This window comes from Botryllus schlosseri, chromosome 7 (genome assembly GCF_051294905.1).
Source record: "Botryllus schlosseri isolate E-star chromosome 7, Bs_hap1, whole genome shotgun sequence".
NCBI lineage: Eukaryota > Metazoa > Chordata > Ascidiacea > Stolidobranchia > Styelidae > Botryllus > Botryllus schlosseri.
Genome location: NC_137242.1, coordinates 9,617,438 through 9,631,532, shown reverse-complemented (window position 1 = coordinate 9,631,532; position 14,095 = coordinate 9,617,438). Strand labels below are relative to the sequence as shown.

At 40.1% G+C, this 14,095-nt stretch overlaps 1 protein-coding gene across 2 annotated transcripts; it reads left to right on the top strand.

Annotated features, from left to right (window-relative positions):
- Window positions 1-1,627: 1,627 nt before the first annotated feature.
- On the top strand, window positions 1,628-4,181 carry LOC145443626 (uncharacterized). Of its 2 annotated transcripts, none has more exons than XM_080321563.1 (3): window positions 1,628-1,793; window positions 2,077-2,227; window positions 3,853-4,181. In XM_080321563.1, the coding sequence occupies exons 1-3, from the start codon at window positions 1,727-1,729 to the stop codon at window positions 4,121-4,123; spliced, it is 489 nt and encodes a 162-aa protein (XP_080177689.1). In that variant the 5' UTR covers window positions 1,628-1,726; the 3' UTR covers window positions 4,124-4,181. The 2 variants fall into 2 exon arrangements, 1 of the variants encoding a protein (XP_080177689.1); XR_013916494.1 differs by having other exon boundaries at window positions 1,629-1,800; window positions 2,081-2,227.
- Window positions 4,182-14,095: the final 9,914 nt, after the last annotated feature.

Sequence of the window (14,095 nt, the reverse complement as noted above, 5' to 3'; positions counted from 1 at the left end):
GTCATTCGCTCATAATAACTTCCTCTCCGGAAAAAGCAAGCTTTTCAGTTCGGATCATTGTTTACTTACTATATCGAAATAAACATAACATATTAATGATAACAAATCGTAGCTCGATTTGCCATACGGAAGACGGAAAATGTAGGTGCATTGCCGTGGGTAGTTACTCGACACTTTGCTTGGTACATATGCCAGCGGTTACGGTTATTAACCCATGGATTGCGTAGTCTGCAAAAATCCATGCCATCTAGGATATATCTGAAATAAGACATCATATCGAAATTGCAGTGTAGCTGAATTCTCGGATGTGGATGTCATGTATAGTTATGTTACGTATGCTTTAGTTGCTACAAGTGGTTCCGCGGTCATAGGCGTAGTGCGCATGAAAATATCAGATGAAAATGCCGGATGACGTCTCTAGTCCATTGCGGTTGCCATGTTGTAGATAAGAACCCGAACAATGGAGTTGAAGATGGAAATAGGTGGTGTTGCCGTAAGTGACACATCGATTTTCGAAGTTGGGACTCGTCGTTCGGAAGACAGTTAGAGGGTTTGTTTGGAGCATGAGATTTCACAAGTTCGTTCATCATTATGGTGTCACAATCATGGGGCGACATCATTCCTACGGATAACATTTTGATTCGCAGGAGAAAAGGTTAAAATACTGGTTAAGGATTGTATGCAAATCAGTTACACACATCATAATAATAAAGTACAGTGTGTTTTCCTCTTCCTATTACTCGCAATCTGGACGGAAATTAATTCTGCATATAAATCAGAATCTTAAACCGATTGTTCTTTATGTTCTGGTGTATCACAGTGGGACGCGAGTATAGTGTTGTACTAAACTCAGCGAATTGTCATCGAGTTCACTTCTTCTGCATAATTTTCGTGCATTGACTGATGGAGTATAAAGTCGCATGTGCATGCGGTTATTATAACGTAAAGACAAAATGGTTTGCGTATCACATCCATAACCTCCTTAAAATAGCCCGCAATGCACGAGGCGCAAATCTTACAGCGGGATCGTCAAATGCTGCATCCTAAATTCTGCATGGGCTGATTTACTATACTTCACAGTATTTCTTAAAATTGTCGACATCGCTTTTCGGGGTGATTTCACGAGAAAATATGGGGAAAACGGGGAAGGCGGGCCATTGCCAGTTGCCACCTTTCAGTTTCGGACGCCTGGACCATAGAGCCTACCTGGACCAACGCATGACCATCTGCTAGCTTATTCACTAATAAAAGTGGTGAAAATTTATCCAGAATACTTTTGAAAAATGAGTATGCAAAAAATAAGTATTTCGGCTTCGGAAGCTATACTGATGTGGAGATAGAAGTAGTGTAAAATATTTTACACTACTTGAGTACTCATGAAAACTAGAATTGTGGCCTTTAAACGGGGCGGTAGTCATATGCCCAGTTTGATAAGTAGGCCATGAAATCAAATAGATTTCAGGAGTCACCGTGCTGAACGTTATGGGTGAAATATATTTCATATCGGCGACGTTTTTCGCAACGCGCGTGAGCTGCATGCTGTTACGAAACGCTGCCCTCTACGTGATTATTTTTGTTCGGCTAACTTTGTCATTATCCAGTTGGCTGCTACAATAATGCAGATAGACACGAAAATTAGAATTGAAAGAAATGAAATTTTCAGGGACTATAACTGTTGGTTGTGAATTTTTGACTACATCGCGAGATATCGCTAAAAGCTGAAAGGATGACTTTGTTCTTCAAGGTATTCGCGATTCATGCAATGTTGTTGGTGGTAGTGACAACTGTGGATGGTAAGTTGTTGTCGCAGTGGACTATTTTTGTTAGGAGTAATACAACATGATATAGTGAGCGGGATTACTGTGTGTGTTGCATCTGACTGTTTTTTTCGTGATTGGATGAAGCACACTTGGTTCTTGTGTACGTGGGTTTGTATATATCAGTAAGTAAAGGCCGCTGGAGCCCATTGCAATGACGTATGATTCGATTAATATTCATTATTCTTGTATATAGGCTAGGTTTCCGAAATCATTTTACTAAATCAAGGAAATAAATTTATATTCTAATTTCATGCAGGAAGCGCGCTGACTCACTGGACAAGAGTGGGAAAGTTCTATTTCAAGCTATTTGACGACGAATTCGCTACCTATGCTCGGGCGGAGGCACGTTGTAAGGAATATGGTGGGAGATTGGCTGCCGCGGTTCTGAGACACCCAGAAGCTGCTGAGTGAGAAATGAACACGTTTGCATTTTCTCAAATATGTGTTTTTGTTTCTTAGTTATTGATCTGAACTCCGGTAACGCTGAAGTATCTGGTATATACCCTATATTACTCGACGGCATACTATAATGTTTCGTTCTTTTTTTAAGTCGGAAGACGATAACTAATATATTTATATACCAACCAAAAACTTTTTTCGATTGACAAATGTCGTTAGACTGCAGAAAGTTTCAATTATAAGTGTCATGATTATTCTGGTCGTCGATTTTGTGATACTGAGTAAACGCATTCGATTTAATTATAGCTCGCTCATTCCTGCCGCACGAGACCCGGAATTCAAGCACCATGAAACGCCATATACAATACGTACATACTAGTGCCAGGATGTAGCGAGCGCCTATAGTCCTTGTTGTTTCAATGGTAGCCTATATCAGAGGTGGTCAGTAACGAAGTACTTCTACTTTTTGGAAGTACTCAAGTGGTTTTCCTCTACTTCTGGTACTTACTCAAGTAGATCTAATTTTCTCTACTTCTACTTCGTAATATTTTGTGATCTACTTACTTACTTTTCGCTATTTTCAGTTTGTCAAGTAGAAGTAGTTTAATCCCCCATTACGAAAGATAGCCTGAGGAATTTCGGGGCTGTTTTCACGGAGTACCAACATTAAATATTCATAAAAGTCAAGTAAAGCCCAGAAATTTTGTTGCGCTTCGCGCACAATAACTCTCTGGAGTGACAAATATGTTTTCACGAAAGTATCAGTGAATATTATTTGGGTACCTGATTGCTTGATTCCGCTCACACCGCATTGTCGCCCATATCAAATATTTCATCACAATAAATATGACCCACCATAAGATTTGAAACTACCGTTTGGCTGCCTCGGTTCTGAGACACCCAGAAGCCGCTGAGTAAGAAATGAACACGTTTGCATTTTCTTAAATATGTGTTTTTGTTACCAAGTTATTGATCTGTACTCCGCTAACGATGAAGTATCTGATGTACCCTATATTTCGCGACGGCATGCTAAAATACTTCGTTCTTTCTTTTTAATACGATAACTAATATACCTGCCAAAAACTTTTTTTTCTATTGAAAAATGTCGTTAGGCTGCAAAAAGTTCCAAATATAAGTGAGATGTCGGGGTCTTCGATTTTGTGATACTGAGTAAAGGCATTCGATTTATTTATAGCTCGCTCAGGCCTGGCGCACAAGACCCCAGAGTTCAAACACCATGAAACGCCATATACAATACACACACAAGTGTCAGCATGTAGCGATCGCCTAACCGCCTATAGTCTCCTGTTGTTTCAATGATAGATTATATCCTGAACTCCGATTCGAACAAAGCATGATGTTTGTTGTATTTTGTCTGCAGCGAGTAACAGAAATAGTGATTCCGACATTGCTATCGCAGTATGCTATGCACCTTCTCATTGTGTCTTAATTTTCACTGGTCAACATGAACATCTCACACCGATTTCGCAAGCAACCAGTAATGATGAGCGCAAACTAAACCACAACATGGCCATGGTAACACGTATGTTTCGCTGTAGTTGTATCATAGAAAACTGATGAGTATTTAATCTGAACAGACTTCAAGACATATAGTTCGATTCATCCTTTACAGGTTTCTATTCTATTCTGGAGTGTTCAAAACGACTTGGGGCGGCAAACCCGCTCAATACTCGGCTTGGATTGGGTATAACAGACTCCATTCTTCCGGATTTAAATGGATCGATGGAGGAGCGACTAACCTGCAAACAGTTGCATTCGCCCCGCGCGAGCCTAGTGGAAATGGTCGTTGCGCCCAGATTTGGTACGCAAAAGCCGGAAAATTGTTTCTCGATGATGTTCACTGCACTCGCAAGATACCCTTTGTATGCGAGATAAAAGTGTGAATTGATCATGGAAATATTTTACAGATAGTCAACAATGATAATAAAGGAAATTTACTATATTGCACATTTATGCATCGCATTAGATCTCTTCAGTCTATTATAGCTCAGAAGTGGCGAGGTATAAGTAACGAAGTAGGCTAAACTACTTTTCCATGGATCTCAAGTGACGTTTCTCCACATACAGCACTTACATATAAATTCAATTTCCCACTACTTCTGCTCCATCTTATTTTGTGACTAAGCAACTTACTTTTCGATATTTATAATTTGTTAAGCAGAAGTAGGCTGTTCTATTCTACCCATAAGCAATGTCAAGTGAAATCGGTTTATGCGCTGTTTGGGTGTAGACCGCGTTCTCAGCGCGGTCTAAATTCTCTGTTTATTTTTCTACTTCACGCGGCGCTTATTCCTGTGGGGTATAGTTTCATTTACTACTCGGCCACGTGTTCACCCTCAAGATCAGATCAGGAATTTGCCTAACTTTGTTTGCACAACCACTCTTATAGTGGTTTCTGGGGCAGCCGAGTTCGGTGGTCTCATGGGGCAGGGCTTATCAGATATGTTGTGCTCTGCGAGCTCACTTTGGAAGATAATCTTCTACGTGACCTTACAGGATAGATAGCAATTGCTATCAGACCGAAAAGAGCTTTTCCAAAATAAACCTGCCAAAGCATATATAAAGACCACATTTGGTGAACAGCTGTATTCAGTGATACGGATACCCAATTACAACAATCTATAAGAAAAATATTTTAAAAATGATTTATTGCAATATTCTTGGCGATTTCGACATTGACATACGTGTTATAGTTGTGGTTGGTTGCAAGAAGACGCGACAAAGGCATCCGCAATTGTTTTTAAAGACCATGTATTATGCTAGCGACGTCAAATTTATGGTAAGTGGTAAAGCTTCGGGCATTTAACTGGTTTATTCGGTTCATGTTTGCCATAGCCAGCAAGCTCGTAGGCCTACTATTGACATGTTGCATCGTAATTATTTTCTTCTATTCGAATTGGATTCATTATTATTAAATCACCATTCGGGTTTAGAGAGAGACATGCACAGTGCACAAGCCTGCAACACTTGGGTACATAATCTGAAGTCGACCACGGTCGTACTCGACCCGCTATCCATTGGGTATTGCAACCAGAGTTGGATCAATTACATTATTTCTGTTCAATTACAATTACAATGACAATTACTTTCATGCATGTTTCAATTACATTACAATTACAATTACTCCATGCTAAAAATATCAAATTACAATTACAATTACAATTACTCCTTGCATGCTTCCATTACATTACAATTACAATTACAATTGCTGCTGTTGAACATGTAATTGAATAATCATAAATTCAACCGTGCTCCTTGACAACCGTAGCGTCGTAATTAACAACAATTCAAGTATTCTTGTTTCATTCATGATGCGCAAATACCCGTTAATTAATAAAAAGAAAAAACGTTTTCGAACTATTCCAGTATGCAGTATGTCGTTGAAAAAAGTAATATAATATATGCACGTGTTGGATTTGCGTATATAGTATATAATTAAAGAAATATTATTATTTTTATCGAGGGACGTAGAGTAGGAATTGGGATGAGGAGTAAAAACAAAACCGTGCTTTGTCAGATAAGACGTTATATAATATCCAGTGGTCTGGTTAGTTAGCCAGACGAAGTAACGATGCAGCATCGTGATCTGAAATCGTATTGTAGATTGCCAACCCACGGATAGATGCGCAAGATGTGAGTCACGGATGAATGCACCGACAAACGTACTGCAGAACCGGCTAAAAGCAGCAAACTTTGTAGTCCTAGAGCTGGCGATCCAAGCGTCCAAATGTGATGCATCTGGTCTTTATCGTAAGCTATTGATGCACTAATTCCGAAAATACAAATTAAAATCTCGTCAGGGCAATGTAACTGCTCCAAAATAGCCGTTTAAGACCGACTGTTCTGAAAAAGTGAGTGCGCCGCAGCAGCATGACCACAACAGTGACCAATTACGCCCAGCGATTGTTCAGAACAATGCCGATTCCCAGGCTTTCACGACTATTTTGGGATGGTACCATTGCCTGGAAACATACTTTTATTGCGGAATCAGTGCGACACTAGCTTTCGATTAGGACCATACATATCAAATTTCGACGCTTGGATCGCCAGCTATGGGACTATCAATTCTGCTGCTTTTAGCCGGCTCAGCAGTTCGCTTCTCGGCGTATTCAATCGTGAGTCACGTGTTGCCAATCCATCCGTTGGTTAGTAATCTAATAATTGTATACAATGGCAGCCGAGGCCAGCATAGCGGTAAAAATGAAAACTTCGCCCGCAAGGGCGCAGTCAAGGGCTTCCGCGAATGGATCCATCAAATTCCTTGTCGACATTTAAAGAGAATGCATTATAAGTCAATTATTTTATGTTGTGCTTGTCAGGTCTCAATAGCAATTTAATGTAATTGAAATTGTAATTGAGTAAATTTTTTGTCAAATTACAATTACAATTACAATTACACAAAATAAAAATGCTTCAATTACAATTACATTACAATTACATTGAAAAATGTAATAAATTACATTCAGCTCAATTACAAATTACAATTGATCCAACTCTGATTGCAACCAGGGAAACGTATAGCCTATAAAAACGGTATTCGCTACCATGCACATTGCACAGCTGTTTAAGCTAGGATTGGGCTCGGCCAGCACGTAATCATTGGCATTAGTTAATAAGAACTTCTTCATGGTGTTCAAAATCGCAAAAAAGTAGGCTGTTATCGTCGTAAATTCCGATCAGACTCTTTCTACTATGTCCCAGTCCAATAATTGCATCAGCTGTTGTGAAGAGGTTGCTTTCGATTGCGAAGCGGTGATTGCTGCGGAGGTTATCGATCTTCCTGGTTAAAAATACGAAATTAGGAGGTAGCTGAAGGTCATTTTAGCAAGCAGTTTTTTAAGTTCGCTCAAAATCATGGCGTCACAATCGTGGATCGTCACCACTCGGATTAATAAGATTTGAGATCGCGACAGAAAAGGTTAAGACCCGTTAGGCCGTTAGGATGGGCATTGGGCAATGGGCAATTTGGGCATACATGCAAAGTCGTTACAACGATGCCGCAGCTCAGAATCAAGTGCGCAGCAGCACGGCGAGAGTGTGAGTGTGCGATGTGCGTTCTCAATCGTTTGCTCAACAATGGCGCTGCTGCCCACTTGCTCCTGAGCTGCGACATCGCTGTTCCAGACGGTATATTGTTGCGTCATTATGCCAAACTACATTATAATGCAAATTTTAGGCCTGATTTGGGGGATATCGGGGTCACTAACAGAATAAAAGTTATATTTTCATAATCAGTACCGCTTTCGATTGACACCAATTTTATCAAATATATCGCTAGCAAGCCAGTCTAAATAGTGCCGTAAATTGCCTTTGATCAAATGGACCGAATGACGTGACCCAATCTCAGTGAGCCGAGCGATTTGGATCTGTCCACACCACTCATTACAAGACACTATAATGACTATATGCTAGAACGGACCATTTTTTCGAACCCGGACTACATCGTTATGCCGCATTTTTACGGTCGACGGTCTTCATCACCAGGACATCGATTTCATTCTAATGATCTGCCTCAGCGGTTCCCAACATTTTTCGACTCATCGCCCGCCAATCAATTTCGACACAAATCTTCGCCTCCCCCCCTCCATATTTACGGATCCGAGAAAGTGGACATATAATTTATTTACCCAACTCTGATCGTTGGTGAATTTACTTAACAAGAGGCCCTTTTTCGCAGGTGATAGGTGCTCGGAAAACCGGAATCCGCGTCTAACTCTCCGTTGAGGTGACCTTTTTTCGCGTCATATGCAGAATAATCTGTCTTCATGAGTATTTTTTTTACCATGTTAATTTAAAGAGCTTCTTGGAGGTACAGAACTTCAATACAATTGAATAATATTTTCATATTGAAATGAACCCGAATATTTTCGGCTGACGCTTGTCAGGGGTAATCGTCAGCAACTAGTAGAGAATTGGAGAGAACATTGTGTATCAAGAATCGTATCACAAAATATGACGACACCAGCATAAAATTTCGAATAGGAGAGCATTAAATGTACTATTTTGATCGTTCTTCTGAAAATGACAGGCCTGAAACACCTAAAATTGACACAGGCGCAGAGGTCAGTCATCAATGGTCAAGAGTGGGAGATGTGTCTATTTCAAGCTCTTCAAGGAATGGTACTGGCAAATTCATGCAGATCTTCTACACTTCGGGAGGAAAATTGATCATTGGCGTTGCCGACTGCACGGGTGATAAGAAGGCGTTTATATGCGAGGTCACAGTTTGAACAGAGACTTCACTCATGAAAGATGCGATAGCCATCAAAGATAATAAAGAGTAATGCATATTAGTCGATTGCGAATTGCATTAGAGTTGATCGGCAGTTGGAATCTGTTTCCCGAGCCCATATAACAGTGGTTCTTAACCTTTGCTAACCTGGGGAACGCTTACCGAGGTCGACTCCAGAATTCCTACCTAAGTGTTGGAGATTTATCTTGGCTCGTTCTCGCCATCTCATCCGTGTAAGCGGTGTCTTTTAAATCCTAGAAGTGGGCCGTACGACAAGTCGGCAGGTACGGAATAAAAAAATAAAACAAAGAATATCGGCCTGGTGTAAATGACCATATTAGTAGAAAAAACCATGAATACCACAGCAAACTACAGCGGAGAATTGGAAGGAACATATTGTATATCAACTATCGTATCAAAAAAAAATGTCGTCACCAGCGGCCGAAAATATTTCGTGTTTATTTGATATATCTCACTAACATTTTCGCCTCCTATCGTCCCCTTGTTTCTCAAAATCGACCACTGGGGTCGATATCGCCCATGTTTAGAATAGTGCGGAGCATGACCGGAGCCGGATCACTACTTTGTTTGATACGGCCAGAATTTTTATGGATAAGCATGACTTTTATAATTAATTAACTACCAATTAACCACAAGTAACCGCCAAGCCAGTGCGAACATAAACAAGGCATATTTATCAATTCACGGAGCCCCCGTACCGTGTAGGGCCGGATTTCTGGCCGGACTTTTTCATTTTTGGCTGGAGCCGGAATGGAGCCGGATCAGTACTTTTTCCTGATACGGCCGGATCGGAGCCGGACCAGAGAATTTGTCCATCCGCTACACACTAGTTCAGAACCACTGATCTCGGTTCTGCGTCAAGGGTGGCCATTGGCCAACCTGTGGCCATAGAGATGGTTGTGAGCGCGGCCCGCGAAGCTATATTATGCTATATTATCAAAGATTAAGGTCAGACCTTTTCGGCCAAGGTTTTCCTGCTGCCTATCGTTCTCGCACTTCTTGGCGCTAAGATGACCGACGCTGAAATGCTCATTTCCAGCAAGAGATTTGGCAACACGAAATCGCGAGCAGCGTGAAAAATACTCTATAATTTATGTTAATTCATGAAATCCCCCTCCCCCCAATTGGGGCGTTTGGCGTGCGGCAGTTACGGTCCTGAATTTAGTAGAAGCTATCGCGGACGCTGCCACTATACGAAAGTTACATCGATCACGAAAATTGATTATAAAATTATTCCATGTTTAATGGTAAGAAGACAGACAAACAAATCGGTGTACTGAAATAGTATAGTGAAATGACCGACACATGCACTCGCCAAAAATATTCCATACGTTGGTCAATATATTTCATCGCTTGAAAATAGCAATTGTTGCAGTCGGAGATATTTCATCGATGTCATTGTCACCGTAGCTCTATTTTGAAGACTTTATAGTTTAGACAACCACTTTATGACCGGATTTTCCTGTCACTTCGTTCGCAGGTTGATGACAGACAGCTATATATACTGGTTATAGACACGCAATATACGTTGCGGATGTACGCTGTTGTTGTTGCACAGAGGATATAAACTAGATTGAAAGTCGCCGGATGCCAACGTAATGGCTCCGAATACTCCCTAGATACGCTTGATGTCAAAATACAGCGGAAATGAGGCATTCGCGCAATGCTATCGTCTGATGTCACTTCCGTGGCTTGAATGGTTCTAGGCATGGGAGACAAATGCAAATAAATACCTTTGCCATCATGTTTGACATTGATATTTTGCTATCGATATTGTAGATCTATACTATATTCTGAGAATTCTAGTTATCGACTTGGAGCAATGGGAGAGAACTACACAAATGCAAATCTACTGCCTACCAGACCTTCTGAAACGGATATCCTTTTCAAAGACTTGTGGAAAGGACTATTGGTTGTTCCGATGCTTATGCTGATCTATAATGCATGGGTGGTAGCAGCACTTGCTATACATGCTCAAAGGACTAACATACTGAAAAAACTCTCACGGCGAGATATGAATGGAGGAGCAATATACAAGTCTGCGATGGCAATGCAATGTATTTCACTGGTTCGATTTGCGATGACTATAACGATCTATGTTGTGGGCTTGGATCTGAATGCACACAACACGTGCCAAATAGTCATATACATAAGTAACGTCACATTCGTCGCCCCAATAGTAGCTATGTACGTATTCTTGTGGCTGAGACAAAGGGCATTTTATCAGCACCCATCGCTCGGTGGGCTATTTAACAAATCCATTTCCGTATTGAGTAAGGTTAGCTTGATATTGATTGCGACTTTGACAGTAATTTCGCTATGCTTCGAAATAGTCCTGAGCCGATACGGTTCAAGCGCTGTGGGGTGTAGATTTCGAAATAATCAAACGTCGACACAATTCCGATTTTTTATCTATGCGGCTGTATTGACATCGGGTCAGACTATTATGCTGGGCCTTTTCATATACCCGTTATACGCGAGTAGTTAAGTAGATCGCTCGTGACCTGGCAGGGGCTCTTATGGGCGGGGTGGTGACCTGCCTCAAAACCCGGGGTGATGACCCCACCCTTTTAGACCCCCCTTGCGGTGGTGACCTGCCATTGTTTCTTATGGGTGCGGTGATGACACCACCCTTTCGGGTATAGGCTGCGGCGATGATATACCTTGAAAACTCGTGTTGGTGACCCCACCCTTTCGGTATAGGCTGCGGCGATGACCTGCCATGGATTGTTTGGTAGTGAACTAACGTTGTGGGTATAGGCTGCGGCGATGACCTGCCATGGTTTGTTTGGTAGTGAACTAACGTTGTGGATATAGACCGCGGCGTCTTTTCGCGTTGTGCCTATTGATTCGTACGTAACCTGAATAGCACGCTGACTTTCAGATCGGATTATTCGCACCTTGTATACCGCTGTTTCGCACCTATAGAATAGTCTGCTGTTCACAGTCGTGACTTCACCGCGATAGCGCAATTTTCGAATCAGTCGCATGGTAATGTTTTGCTATTTAGTTTACCACAGAGCCGGTGTAGACGACGATTCGAATACCAACAATAGCCGCGTTCACATACTAACACTCCAAAAAGGTGTGAAATATTTCCTACGACCACTCACAAGATAGCACATCAGAATAGTCATCTCTCGTGGTTTGATGTTACAAAGATAGGAATCACGCACAAGTAATATTTTGGTAATAAGTTTGTCACATAACCGGCGTAGACGGTGATCCCAACAATAGCCGCGTTCACAAACTAACACTTCAAAAAGGTGTGAAATAGGTTGCAAACCCCGCGATCGCTGACAAGATATTGTCTCGGACATAACCATCTTTCGCGACTTGCTGTTACATACATTCCAATCACTCACAAGATACTATTTTGGTACTTAGTTTGTCACAGAACCGGATTTCACTGGTAAAATTTAATAAGTAACGAATAACAGAGCCGGCGTAGACGGTGATTCGAATACCGACAAATTTTCACTTATTTCTGCCCCAACCCTAATCCTCTGTGAAGTTGACGCTTATTCAAAAAAGGTGTGAAATAATTGTAAAATCCTACGTCGGTGACGCGATAATGCATCAGACATAGCGATCTAATTATAGTACGGTGTCGGAATCCATTCGCGAGATGTTCTATAGGTAAATTGAGATAATCCGAAACGAGATATTTTGACTTTGGTGTAGTGTGAATTGAAATAGGATTGACAAACATGACTATCAACTTTCCCACAGTCCCATATTGATATTATACGCACATTGATTTGAAACAAGTAATGGAACATTGCAACTCTATTCGCGATCCGACTTTTCGTTTGTCAAAGCGACATTTTAACATCTTACCATACTCAAAAGAATTATTTACAACATTAACAAGTGTTCAAAATCTAGTTTTCACTTACTTGATTATATCACTGCAACCCACAAATTTAAATTAATTCATCCTGGTTGTATTCGTATGATCGGTCTTTTTTATTCAATTGTAAAGGTCGTTACTATTCTGAAGACAAAGTAAGCTATTTACTAATCGACACATAAATGACTTGACATAAACATATTATATTTTGAGTATACGAGATTTGAATGGCTGAACAATAACTGAGAAATAATTTATCACAATAAAATCCGTATATTACAGCGTAAAAGATGTTTGAATGTCAGCAACTCTGTACGGTCATAGTTACTACCACTAATTTACCCGACCAACTCGTCATGATCATTCCTGAAATCAACACAAATATGACCACTGACTTGAGTTAACCACAAAACAGCATCAAGTTTTAAATCCACTCGTAGCTTACGGATTATTTGAATGCTGGTTATGTTTTGTTGTAATTGAGTTAACGAAATAGTATTACGTCTCGACATCTTACCATCTTACCATATTCAAAGAATCAACCACGAAAACATTGTCAAGTAAATCCGTTAACCGACCAACTCAAACAGTATCAATACGAAAAACAACCAAACATACACGAATCCATACAATCACTAAAACCTAAAATCCATAACAAACTCGGTTGTATTCATATCCCAACGCATCTTTTTTATTCAACTTGAAAAGTCGTCACTATTCTGTAAGATAGAGGAATTACTACGCGGTATATTCTGCAAGACAAACTAATTATTACTCGGTATATTTTGTAAGACAAAGTAAATACTACTCGGTGTGCGGTTTGGGATTAACATAATATGTTTGAGTAAACGAGATTTGCCAGTCTAACCGTCGTAGTTGAGAATTCATTTCTTACAATCGAACGCCGGTGCTACATTGAAAGTTATCATGTTGTAAACATCCTTATTGACACATTGATTTGACATATGTAATAGTTGATCATGTCTTGATTATTAAATTATTTGCGTTAATTAGATCTGCATTGTGGTAAATGTTATGACAGCAACAAACTTTTCCGTACCAATGTTATTAACATATTAAGCTGTAAAACTATGTGTGTCTGAAATGTTCTTGATAGGAAAATTACTCCACCTTGGTAAAAATCACCCTGCGTATCGCAGATATCAGAAAATATTTCCAGTAACCAAGACTAAAGATGACACAACAATTTCGTTATTCAAACATTGAACACCCGATGCAAAATGCTTTATTGGTCAAATTCGCAACGGTTAATTGAAACGACTAAGTGTAGAGTCAGTATATCACAATGGCACGTCGTTACTATTGAATCCAGCAATTGATACGATTTATTGTCGGGATTTGTGACAGCGCATTGAAACATACACAACTTACAGAGTGTGAAAATATCACTTTGGGTATCGAGTACCGTTTGAAGCGTTTGATCAATACATAATTACGTTCGCACTCTCTAAGACGTTGCGAAGTCTACAGATTTACACTTCAAGACTTTGATCAACACAGAAGAAATTTGGAATATCTTTACTGGACGCATCCTATTCTACTAGACTTGAGTAATACACAAAACTCATAGCATTAACAAAATCGCAATAGGTGCTACACTGAAATTTACAAAATGTGTTTGTATTGCTCAAAGTAGTGATCATAAATTATCATTTGAATAAGTAATTGTAATCATAAAACCAAACTTGCGAAAGTCATTACCATAACAAAAGAATATTGTAGGTTGCT

Bases quoted from the DNA above. Each gene is read 5' to 3' on its own strand.
- LOC145443626 (XM_080321563.1), top strand. From the start codon at position 1,727: ATGACTTTGTTCTTCAAGGTATTCGCGATTCATGCAATGTTGTTGGTG. The intron at 1,794-2,076 runs GTAAGTTGTTGT...AATTTCATGCAG, and splicing joins GGTAGTGACAACTGTGGATG to GAAGCGCGCTGACTCACTGG. The intron at 2,228-3,852 runs GTGAGAAATGAA...CATCCTTTACAG, and splicing joins AGACACCCAGAAGCTGCTGA to GTTTCTATTCTATTCTGGAG.